The sequence below is a fragment of the Pterocles gutturalis genome, unplaced genomic scaffold, assembly GCF_000699245.1.
Source record: "Pterocles gutturalis isolate BGI_N339 unplaced genomic scaffold, ASM69924v1 scaffold51113, whole genome shotgun sequence".
Classification (NCBI taxonomy): Eukaryota; Metazoa; Chordata; class Aves; order Pterocliformes; family Pteroclidae; genus Pterocles; species Pterocles gutturalis.
Window position 1 is genome coordinate 2,871 of NW_010119915.1, and position 12,297 is coordinate 15,167.

Sequence of the window (12,297 nt, forward strand, 5' to 3'; positions counted from 1 at the left end):
CATGCCTGGGTCTAGATCTTAGTGAAGCAGGAGGAGGTATCTGAAATCCAACACGCGTTTAGAGTGGGTACCTGTCGCCTGTCCGGCGAGCTGGAGCCGTGTTACGCTGATTTTGTGACCTTTGCAAGGATATGCAACTCTTGACTGTGCAGCCAGCCGGCAAGTGTTTCCTGAGGTTGCTTCTGCTGGTTTCGGAAATGGGAAATCCTCGATATTCTTTACGTGAAGTTGTGAGGAAAGAAACCAAGTCTACGAGAAGAGGCAGTATCTCTGCCCTGTATCCAGAGGCACCGTGGCTGCAGTGCAGCTGCTGATGGTTCGTTGGGCGAGTAGCTGCGATACAGCTTTCCTGGGTGGCTGCGGGGCACCCAACGGTGCTTCTGCTGAAAGGTGGCAGTAGCTCTGCCACTGTGGAAGAGTCCACATCCACTGATTTCTCGTGGATTGGAGGATTTGGTGCTTGTTTACCAGAGGGCAGGATCACTGGTTTGGTTGTGTTTGCCCAGCTCACATGGAAAGCACGACGAGTTTCTCCATCTCAGTCCGTGGTTAACGCTCCCTAGCAGTGACAGTACCTGGCTGACGCTGTGCTCTCCTGCGTGTTCTCAGGGGAAAGGTCCAAGGGAACTGTACAAAAAAGAGCAGGTGACTGAAATTGACTGGATTTTTTTTTTTGTGAAGGATCTTGAAAGTGGTCCAAGTGCACCCAGAGGGCAAGGGAGAACGTATCTTAAAGTTTCAAAGCTTTGGAGGATGTTAGGGGGGAGCAGGGGGTGGAAATGGTATTTGTGCATTTTGGGTAATGATTACGGGCTCAGGTGTCTTATAACTTAAATCTGGAAGAACCCCATATTGTGATCGGAGTGGTTAAACCTTCCCAGAGAAGCGCAGCCATCCGTAAGGCAAAGCAGTTTGAAAAGCCCTCGGTGACAGCACAGCAAGTGAGGAACAAAGTAGAAAGGAAACTTCAATTGCCTTGGGTCTGGCAGGGTGGCTCTGGGAAAGGAGAATGCTGCAGGTGAGGCCAGTGTCCCTCTGGCTTCCTTGGGGGACATGGGTCTGCTGAAAACTGTCCCACATAGAGCATTTATTGGTGTTTAAATGCTTTCCCAGGCCAGTGGAGAGGTGGCTTTTGGACTTTGGTAAATGATCAGCCGAGGGTGGGACTGGGACGGCTGAGGGTGGATTAGTTTCTGTTTTTCATGGACGAGTCCCTCGGTCACAGCCTTGCTGAAGCGCTCGTGTCGGCATTGCGTGGGGTGGAGGGGAGACGTAGGGACCCCGTGGGGTCCCGGCAGCCACCTGCGCTCTCTGTCAAGTAAGGCTGAGAACACCAGTTAGCACCAGTTCTGGTGTGGTGCGGGTAGGTGACTATTCTTAGCTTTTGAAGAGTGATATCTTACATCATGACCTGCCTTGCACAGGGGAGATGGCCATTCCCTCTCAAGACACAGCAGCAGGACTGAGATTTTGGCTTGGATGGGTAGGAGGTTGTTGGTCTGGGAGCTTGCTTGGGTTTTTTTCCCTTTTTTCGTTTTAAACAAATGCACAATTTAATAACGTGAAGGTCCCTGAATGGGTCTGTTCTTTGAGTGAGGATGTGGGAAAGCTCACAAGCTATGAAAGGAACAGCATGCAGCCCTGGAATGTTGGGGCCAACTTTTAAAGCGCCTTTTGATCAAAAGCCGTGTGTGGAAGAGCCGTGAGCGTGCCCGTTTCTGCCAGCCTGGCCACCCCAGCAGCGGCTGTAGGTACTGAGCCCAGACAAGCTCACCTCGGTTTCAGGGGTCAGACGCTACCGGAACCTGGTCTGCAGCCTTAGGCGTAAGAAAAATGGTGTGGTAGGTGGATGCTTCCAGGTTTCCTAAAATGGAAGTAAAGCTTAAAGTATAGCTTTTGTGTCATGGAAACAGCACTGAGCATTGGCCCTGTTCTAACTCGATTTTAGGTTTTTGGGAAAAATGAGATGCTTTGTTCCACCAGAGCAATCACTTTTGATCTGGTTACAGGCACATTTGAAAGTTTCTGCTTCAGGTTTTAACATGAAGTATTGCAAAAAGTTTTTCTATCCCAAGGACTCGTTACCCATTAGGAAAAGCACCTAATAAAAATGATTTCCCGTTCTGAACTGCACTTCCACAAAGGAATGACAGTGTTCTAACAGCTGTTGAATGTGCTCTCTCAGCTCTGCAGTCAGCTGAAGTGCTGGTAAAAGTAGCAGCAATTAAAAATATCGCTTTTATTTTTATTGATGACAGCTCAGTACAATTATGGGCTCAGTTTAAGCAGCTCTGAAAAGTTTGTATGACTTTTAAGAGCAACGCAAAAACTTGTAAACAATAAAAAGTTTCTTTCTGTTCCACAGAAGCAAAGACCCTCCAGATGGAAATGCCTTGCTCTGTTGGTAAGGCTGAACTTGTGTTCGCGTTGTATGTTCTTCTAGCACTGACTGCACCTCTCGGTATATGAGCCTGGCCTTAGAGAGGTGCCCTTGCCCTGCCCAGCCCCGGTTCTGTCCTCAGCAGTTACACAAATGGGTGCTCTTAAAGGAGAGCACATGAACCTGACCAGTTTCTACCGTCCATTTGCTTCATGTTTTCCCACCACTCGGAGTGGTTGCATTAGGGACTACATCCCATTGATGGTTTTTTTTGTCAGTCCCTGAAGTTTCTCTGACTGCGCTGTGGCCTTCTTCCAAAGCAAAGACCAGGACGGCTAGAGCGCTCAGGAGACAAGTGCATCAAGGGTTCACGTAGCATCCAAATGACATCTTCGTGGTTGTTCTCCACGGCTCTTGTGATGCTGCTCAGCATTTCACTGGCTTCTTTCTCCTCTGCGATGAGAATTGCAGGTAACTGTCCACGGAGGCTCCGGCGGCTCTTTCCTGAGCTGTAGCTGCCGGGTCAGTTGTAGCTGCCGGCTCAGCTGTAGCTGCCGTGCGTTACTCAACATTCATCTTCCTAAAATCTCATTTGCAACCTCTGTGTCTTCTCCGCTTTGTGAGGTTCTTGAGTTCCTCACCATCAACGTGGTGTTTGACTACTCAAAAGAGCTTAGTGTATCTGCAGACTTGGCGATTTCACTGCTCGCTCTTTGTTCAGTGGCTTCACCTGTGACCTTGGAAAAGCTTGTTCAGCGCCGGTTCTCGAGGGAGCCCTTGTGTAGTCGCCTCTGATCTGAGGAGTGACCGTGGAGCTCCACCCTGAGCTTCCTGTCCTGTGACGCCCCGAGAGAAGTCTATCTCGGTATGGCCCGTGTTTTACAAGTTGGACCAGATGCTGATAGTCCTCATCACCGTGTTCTTCAGGCCCTGTTAGTGCAGTTTGCAGGCACTTAGGGGTGCTGGTTCCAGCAGAGACACTGACCGAGAAAGCGAGTGGCTGTGTCAGGCTGTTTAGCAGAGTTAGCACTTGAGCTCGTGAATCGTGTCTCTGTGTGCTTTGGTCTGAGATGTTCCCTGGCAGGTTGCTGTGGACCGCTGAGAATCAATTCACAGGCAGAAAGTGTGGGTGACACCATGGTACTGCAGAAGGACAAGGTGGAACTGGAACTGCCCAAACTGGCCGGGATTTCCTACCCCCGTTACCTCCCCCAGCAGAGCCCTGGCTGTGTGAGAGCTCGTGGTGCAGCTGAGGAAGGGGCTCAGTCCACAAGCCCACCCCAGTGCTCCCAGCACACACTTGCCTTGCCTTGCCCTGTTGAGCTGGGCTGTTGGGGTGGCTCGGTGCATTTTAGCTTTCGTAAAAGTCTTTCCCCAGTGATGTGCCAATCCTCTCCAGGATGTGTAACCCTTCCTGCTCTGGCTGCGGTGTTGTAGGAGGAACAGAATCTTGTGTCTTATGCCATAAATACCCAGGCTGTGAAATAAGGAAATTCACCCTCAGCCTGTTCGCAGCCGGAGCAGGATAACGCTGTGCCCGCCTTTCTCACGAGGCCAGCTGCACGCGCTGGCCTTGCTCTCCAGCAAACGCTCGTGCTGGCTGTGATTTTGCCAGCCCAGCGGTTTCCGCAGGGGTGAACAACCTTCCAGACAGCCTCAATGAACTGAGGGAGGAAAAGAAGAACAACAAAGCAGATGTAGGACATGTCGCTGAGCTTTACGGGCTGTTGATTGCGTAAGGCAGACACGCTTGCAGGTTTCTTGGCAGAGAGATGCTGCGCAGCGTGGGGCATTGCGTCTGCCAGCCGCTCCCCGGCCGTGCCCCGTTCCACCTGCGGGACCCAGTGACCTGCCCGCCTCTTGTCCCGGAGAGCAGCCGGAGCACAGCCCCCAGCAGTGCTGTTGTGCCCGCAATAGCGTGGTTCCTGCGTTAGGAACTGGCTCCTAATGGAGACCAGGGAGGTGATATGGCACTCTGCTGTCCCTTCTCATGCCATGTCCCCCCCCAAAGCCTTGGCCTTGATCTTGAGGTTGGTTGTAAGGATCTTTTGCTGAGTTTTGGGAACATCCAGGGGTGTGTGTGTGTGTGCTCTGGGTGCTGAGAGGAGGGCGGACCCTTGAGGTACCTGCGCTGGTCCTGCCAGACCCCTCTTGTGGGCGAACTCTTCAGCACGGGCCGGAGAATTAACCGGGCCACCGGTCCGGGGGTGGTTCCCCTCCCTGCTTCGAGGTGCAGCGATGGGCTTGGCAGCAGCGTGAAGCAGCCAGCAGAAAACCGCTCCATTGCTGATCCTGTTGGCCTCTGCAGTGGGGAGAAAGAGCACTGCTTTCCCAAGCTGTCCCTGTGACTACTGGCGGTTGGGTTTTTCCTTGCCTGGAGTACTGAAGTAGGAATTTTAAGGCTTTTTTTCTCGCTGAGTCTCAAAAGCCTGAGTTGATCCCTGTGGTGTGCGAATGCTGTAACCTAGCCCTTCCCCTCCCTCGCATCTGGTTACTATCAGCAGCGTGATTTAGCGAACAGCGGGTCCCCACAGCTTCCTTTTTCCAGGGTAGATTTTTTTCCCCTCTTTTCTTACTGTCAAAAAACCTAATGTCGCATGTTAAAAAAATAAAAAAATTAACTCCAGGCAAGGAGAGTCTGGATCACAGGCTGATCTCCAGGGGTGTGGGTCCACGCGTGCGTCTCCGGTTCAGAGGGCAGCCCTGTGCTGTTGTTGCTGGGACACACAAGTTCTTTTAACAGTTCTTGTCTTTTCAGAGCAATCGGAGCCTGTCCTTTCACTGCAGGTGTCAGCGTGCCTGCACAACGTATTTTGCTATAAATCATAACCTGACCCTGTAGAGTCCTGGGCTGGAAAATTGGGAGAATGTTTCCAGCATGAGGGCTTCTGACCTGCTGCTCTGCGGAGCTGCTGAAGATGCTCAGGGGATTTCCAGAGCCCCTTTGTGTTTGGTCGCCTGAGAAGGGCTTAGCAACCCAAAGGATGCTGTGGTTTGCAGTAAATCTTCTTTTTCCTTCTGGGTCACAGAGTGCACGTGTTTTGTAACATGGAGTAGGTAATTCCTGCACTGTGTTTAGTCTGCATCTCCTCAGGACAGGTTCTGCGCAGACCCCGCAGGCTGAGGAGCTCTGCCTGGGGACAGAGCAGGGGCAGGAGCTGTCCCTGGCCAGTGCAGGGTGTCCCGGGGAGGGACACCAGCCACCCCGGAGGGGTGCTCGTCCTCCGGGTCTGAGAGCACAGGATGGCGGAGCTGGCAGGGTTCAGATGCCAAGCCAAGGGTCAGAGGTCTGGTCGAGATCTTTGCAAGTGCTGTAGGAAGCTGGTATTAATGTCAACAGCACCAGCTCTTTTCTGACTCCTTGTAACTTCTTTGATATCAGTTGGAAAGGCTTTTCTTAGTGCCTCTTGGAAGACTGAGATGTGAAGGAGCTGTGACAGTCCTCTAGAGAGGTTTCTGCTCTCTTGAAATCCTTACTATATAGGGTTGCAGAGATTTGGGCTGAAATTGGATATTCGTGTGGCGGCTGGTGTTCTGCAGCCTGGCTGAGATTCCATTTGACATTTTTTCCATTGCTCGCATTCCTCTGGTTTCTGTTCAGAGAAGACCTGAAGCAGGCTCCCTGCTGCTGCTTGCAGGTATGTTGCTCAGCCAAGCTGCAGAGCGCGGGACACGCTTATGAACAGTGAGTGGAAAATCCCCGTCTTCTCGCCAGCGTTCCCTTCCTCACTCCGGATTTAGGCAGGATCTGTTGAAGCTGGAAGGCATTTTGCATCTGTTCGGTGGGGCTTTGGGACAGGGTGAAACTGGAGTTGTCTCTCCTGGGTAAGCAGTTCTGTGGTCTGTGGGCTTACCCTGAGAGCCACACCACGGTGGACACCTCCTGGCCTGCACAGGGGTTTCAAAGGCAGTTATTGAAATGCTTATTCTTGGCTGGCAAGCCGTAACTCACTGATTGCAGTGGCTCAGGTGTCTGTATGTCACTGTTGCACGTCAGATCCTGCATTTAATGATATTATAAGACTACTCAAACTGTTAGTTGTCCTCATTCTTGGTTTTTCCTCTCGTTGTGCTCCACAGTGGGTGCTTTCCCATTGCTCGTTTGAGTCTCCATCTGTTATGATTGAAGGCAGTCCATACCCTGAAAATGAGAAGGGGATGAAGATTTTGCCCAAGTTTCTGGACAGCCCACAATCCCCCGTAAAGATGGGCTTTCTCTCTTTCCATCTGAGAGCGATTGTTTGCCCTAAAACCCAGTGGGAATATTTGATGTGTGAGGTGGGACCGTACCCCTGCTCTTGTCTCGTGGGTGGTGCAGGATAGCGGGTGTTTGGGTAGGTGCTGCTGAGGTTCTCTGCAGAAGGAATCACGAATTCGTAGCCCTGCTGAAAAGGGAGTCCTTCTATGTCCACCCTAACGTGGGAGGAGGAGGATGAGGAGGAGGGTGCTGAATCTCTTCCCCGGGGGAAAAGCTGGGGAGCTTAGCTGTGTTGTTAGACATGGGGAACCTCTAGAGGAGGGGTGCTTTAGGGATCCGTGCATGTTATACATGAGATAATATACATGAGATAATGCAACCTCAGGGCATGAAATCACAGGAAATGGGGCAGTTTGTCTCATCACTCGTGGAAGCACTTGCTTTACGTTATTTATGAGCGCTGAATCATCTGGAGGCCCCAGCAGAGGTGGGGACCTTTTTGTGCTAGATGCTGCACAAATAACCAAAGATTCTTTCATCTTCAGGCTTTGTAGTCCAGATGTATTGTGCAGAAGAGATAAAATAGAGAGACTTGTGCAGAGGGCAAGCGGAGAGCTCCAGTGGCTTGTCCCAGGTTGGAAGAGGGTGAGTGGGGTTCAGATCTCACAGGGCCATGGGCGGTGTGTTACCCAAAAGCTGTCTCTGTCCTCTTCCCCACCACCCACCCTCCCTCTGCCTTCTGCTCTCTGTGCTCTGAGGAGCCACGGAGAGGAATAAAAGGATCCTGACGGCCAGTGCCAAACTTCTGGCTTGCTGGAGCCCAGCTTTAAACTCGGCAGGTCTCCATGATGCAGCAGCACAGCACTGCTTCATCCCTGCTGTTCTTGAGACAGCTCCAGCAACTCTGCTTAGCATCTCCTGAGGGATCTGGCATTTGCAAACAGCCAGGACAGTGCTCGGTGGAAATGTGTGGAAAACATTATCCAGATCCCTGTTTTTAAGAGGACTTGAGTTTAGTTTTGAGGTTTCTGTTTGTTTTTTTGTTGGGGTTTTGGGTTTGGTTTTTTTGTTTAGACCATTGTTTTTTCTGAGAGTTTAGATCTGAGTTGTGATTCCCCGGACCTGGCAAGTGCCTGATAAGGAACTCGGGCATGGCTGAGCTGTCAGCTGTTAGTGGAGCACTGGCCAAGGACAGCTTGAGCGTCGCCTTTGCAGTGTTTAAAATGTGGGTGCAGGATGCGACCGGCCCCATGGGCTGGCAGCCTTGTGCTGGGGCTTGCGGAGGAGGTGGGCTGGGAGTAAGGAGGCCCTGGGCAAGTCCCAGGTCACAGCTACGTGGTGTGATCGTGTCTCTCTTTGAGCCTCAGTTTCCCTTCCTGTAAAGTGGAGAAGACACAGTGGCCTCCTTTATAAAGAGCTTGGAGATTTGGGACTTGTCACTCTCAGGTAAGAGAAAACCAGTTGCTAGAAACACCCAAGACCCTCCACTTCCCCAGCTCTGGAAGTGCGAGCAGTGGGAGCGTGAAAGCCTGACCCAGAGCCAGGTCGCTCCTCGGCAGGGACCAGGAGCTCAGCGTTGGCCGATTGCAGGTATCTGCAGAGTGTTTCTTCCAAGGTGCCCTTCACTGGTGGTTGGCTCTTGTCCTGCAAAAAAGGATTTTGGTTGTGTCTTAGTAAACCGATTTTGGCCTGTCTGTCCTCGCTGCAGATGTCTGTTTAGCCCTTTGGACTCTGCTGCTGGCAGTGAGAGCACCGAGACTGAACTATCCCCTGGACAGAAAGGGCTCTTGTCATCAGGAGTGTTCCTGAGCAGCTTATTCCCGGGGCGCAGGGTCCGCGTCTCCTCGGGCAGGCTGGGACAGCCTGGCAGCACAGACCGTGCCTTCAGCTACAAGGATGGAGGGGCACCTTGGGAGGAGAGGCCAATGCCCTGCCGAACCCTTATCTTCTCTGATGGAAACTTCTGCTCAAGCCCGGAGCATCTCCATACGATGGCAGGGAGGAGGCGCAGCTCCTCCTGGGGGTACCCTGGCTCCGAAGGAGACTCTCTGAGAGCATCTTGTCAGCTTTGCTGGGACAAATTTTGTTCCCTGAAGGCAGCATCAGGTTTCAACAGAGGTTAAAGAAAGCAAAGTCCGTGTGTTTCTGCAGATTATTATTGTGTAGTGCTTGACTTTGCAAACTTGAACCTAGTAAAAAGCCTGTGTAAGCAATGGAGGAAGAGAAATGAGCCCCACTGCTGCCTTCTGGGGGGAGAGGGTTTCTCTTTCTGGGTGATGCTCAGACTTTGCTGGTTGTTTCTGAGCAGAAACTGGGAGTGAGATCCAGAATCACAAACATGTTACTTGAAGTCAGGTTTCTTTCATGGTTTCTTTGACCTCGTAGCTCAGAACGTGCTGGAAAGAACTCCTTTAACACAACTATATCAAATGGAATGTGGGATTTTTGCTTTCTGCTAAGATCCAGCCGTGGCTTTTGTGTTCAGCTGTACAGCCCGGGGCTTTTGAATTAAAGCAAAACTCCCACTGAGTTCATCACAAGAACAGGATGAGGCCTTTCCTAATCACACGTTTGAATTTGAGGCAGTCTCAAGTCCTGGGGACGCAAGGAAGTTTAGGCTTTGGTTTCCTTGGCAGGACGTGCCAGAAAGCGCGGCACAGCCTGCTCGGGGAGGAGGCTCTGGTGGAGGGGTCCCTTCTGCCGCCGCGGCTGGCAAGGATGTGGGGATGCTGGGCTTCCAGGCTCCTCGTCCTTCAGCTGGGGTGGGTGGTCCTGGCGGGAGGAAGGCAGTCACAACGCCTTGTGCTAAAGCAAAGCCCCGGGTGACTGAATGGGATGTTGCTATCGTGTGCTCGGAAGGCGGCCTGAGCTGCAAAGCTGCAAGTGGACAAGCTCCCTGGCCTCCAGAGTCCAGTCCAGCGTGGCTTGAGCCCCACGGTTAATGGCATAAGGGTTTTACTGGTGTAGCTTTACATTCACAGACCTTTTCTGCCCTCCATGCACTCACAGTTCCTCGGCATGCTGAAAGATCAGGTTTGTGTCTGTGGACTCTGCCGAAATCCCTCTGCCTGCCGTGGCACGGTCTGTGTTGTGCTCGCCGACGCCGTGTCTCGGGGAAGGGGCTCCCTGTGAGGACCCCGCTGACGAATCCCTGCCCTGTGCAGAGTGTTCTGGGAAGCTGCAGGTAACCTGCTTTCTGGACTACACTCAAACCAGAGAGGGAGAGAGGAGCAGCTGCAGAGCCTGCAAAGGGCTCTTCTCTGCTGGACTGTCAGCCACAGCCGGGACATCGCCTCATTTTTAAGAGTTTAGTGTGTATCGTGGCCAGTGGAATGCCGTCTGTCTGAGAGTTGTCTCCTGAGAAGTCTCGTCTGCTATTAAAACAGTTGTATACTTGTAAGAGCAGCTAATGGTTATGGGTATTCCAGTATCTGGGTGATTAAGGAGTCATTTTAAAAGATACCATATCTTTAGAAAATGCTGAACACTCAACCAGGAGTGATCTGGAGGAACTTGGCTTTGACCTTGACACTTGCTTCTGAAAATCCAGGTTTATGCCAGCTCAGGTAAATACTTGGACTGAATGCTGCAGAGATGGTTCTCTGAGCCCAGGAAAATATGTACAATGAACCCAGCTCTCTTTCTGTCTTTCTTCTTCCACAGAGGAGACTTCCCATGACTAACAAATGCTGGCCTAGATTATGAGCTCAAACAAGAACGCACGCTACAATCGTTTCTCCAGTGGCACAACGAACATCACTACTTCCGAAAACACTAACGGGGTAAGGCTCGGTGGTGTTGGCAGGGGATAGGGGCTAGGGCTGCTTCTTATGCTCTCATCCTTTCTTTTGAGAAAATGAAGATGGCTTTTGAAAATATGGTACTTTGGGCTGTGCTGCAGGGATACACACTGACCTGCATTTTGTCTGTGTTTCAGACAAGAATGGAAACAACTTTTGGGCCAGCTTACTCTGCTGTGACGACCATCACAAAGCGTGAGTGTATTTCATGCATAGAGCTTCTCCCCAAAGCAGTGTGTGTGATTCCTACCTGGTTTTTGTTGTTGTTGTTTTCCAGATCATAAAGCTCTTGGGAGAATCCCTGTGTTCATTGCACCCAGGTGCTGAGGTGCTGGTTTTGGTGTTGTGCAGCCCAAGTGTTATTTAATCCTGGCATCTGATCACCAGGTGTGATGGAAATGAGCATGCACAGAAATTTTCTCCCGTTAGGCAGACTTAACAGTACCACTGGGAAGCCCTTACAGAAATGAGGATAGTACGACAGGGTTTGATACAGAGCTCAGTCACAAATCTTATTTATCTTTCTGACTTCTCACACAATCATTTCCAGTGCTGAAAATTCCCATCTTCGCTCTCTCTGCCTGACTGTGAGTCACTCTGGACACTTGGTAGAACCCCCGTGGCCATTTTTAACTCAGACGGGAGGGGGTGCAAGTGTACCTGCTGATTTAAAATTCCTGTGCCTTGTTCCTCAAAGCCCAGCAGGTGAGGAGTCTGAGCCCTGACACATGGTGTGAGTGTACGAACAGGTCTGGTTTCATTTTGGAATAAAAATATCCTTTAGTAACGATAAACTGTGGCACTTGACACTGATTTAGATAAGGAAATTAACCTCTGCCCAGGGGAAGTGTTTGGAGTACGTTTGTACAGGACTACGGACTCTAGATGTTTTTGGACTCATGAGTATTTACAGTCAAAATTTTATATAAGTCAGGAATATGATCTTTATACAAATAACTCCAATTGAATTTAGCATGTTTCCTTTGTGCTGCAAGAATATCCAGACCTCCCTTGATTGAAGGAATTTTGGTTGGTGACTGAAATATATGGGAGTATAAGGTTTCCTTTTAGTAGTATTTTTAACCTCTGGAGCTGGTAGAATATTATCTGTGCCCTTTTCTGGGCAAGCTGCCTTCAAAGGGCCGCGTGCGTTTCAGCAGATCAGAGATCAGGATTGTTCTGCCTGCATTATGTCCAGGTCAAGAACTGGAGCTGGGGGATCCCTGGTCTGTTCCTTTTCTAAGGAGCTCTTACAGCTACAGAGACTGACCTGTAGCTTGCAGATGTTACTGAGGAGCCTAAATGCTTGCTTTTTTTTTTTTTTTTTTTTTTTCATATCATTTCCTTTAAAGCTGACGGGACCAATACTTTTAAACAGCATCGTCGGACCCCATCCTCCTCCAGCACACTCACCTACTCCCCACGAGACGAGGACGATGGCATGGTAGGTGGGGCTGGGGCTGAGGCCAGTCTGGATCAGGGTGTGCGGGATGGACCATCCAGCAGCACAGTTGGCCCTGCCGTTATGACCAGAAAATCCATTCCTCTTTACACCTCCAGATGGGGCTTCTGTCTGCAGGGAGCGTGTTTGAAACCTGCAGAGTGGGCTGTCAGACTCCACAGACTGTGCTGAGCTCCTGGGGATTACATCATCAGGGGCTTCTCACACAAACCATTCCCGTGTCTCACCATTATCTTGGCAGAAAAGCACTTCCCAATTTTTGTACCCAGCTTTCTCCTTCCTTGCCCTCACTTCTGAGTAACTTTTGGAGAATTCAGCTGCTTAAAGAGAAATTAAATCAGCTGAATCAATCAAATGAAGAACAACAACAGCAAAGCAAACATCGGAGAAAGGACAGATAGTTCTGAGGCCTCGATCTTCTCCTGTCCCTGGTGTGTCAGCCACATCTCTTAACCAC

The 12,297-nt window shown here is 50.8% G+C and overlaps 1 protein-coding gene across 1 annotated transcript in view; it reads left to right on the plus strand.

The window, feature by feature from the left end:
* Positions 1-10,279: 10,279 nt before the first annotated feature.
* Positions 10,280-12,297, plus strand: part of LOC104464086 (E3 ubiquitin-protein ligase TRAF7-like) — a gene marked incomplete at its 3' end in the record, with an annotated part of 9,981 nt that continues 7,963 nt past the window's right edge. Inside the window, exons 1-3 of the mRNA XM_010076691.1 lie at positions 10,280-10,360; positions 10,516-10,573; positions 11,731-11,822. Coding sequence (XP_010074993.1) covers positions 10,280-10,360; positions 10,516-10,573; positions 11,731-11,822 — 231 coding nt within the window. The remainder of the gene's footprint in view (positions 10,361-10,515; positions 10,574-11,730; positions 11,823-12,297) is intronic.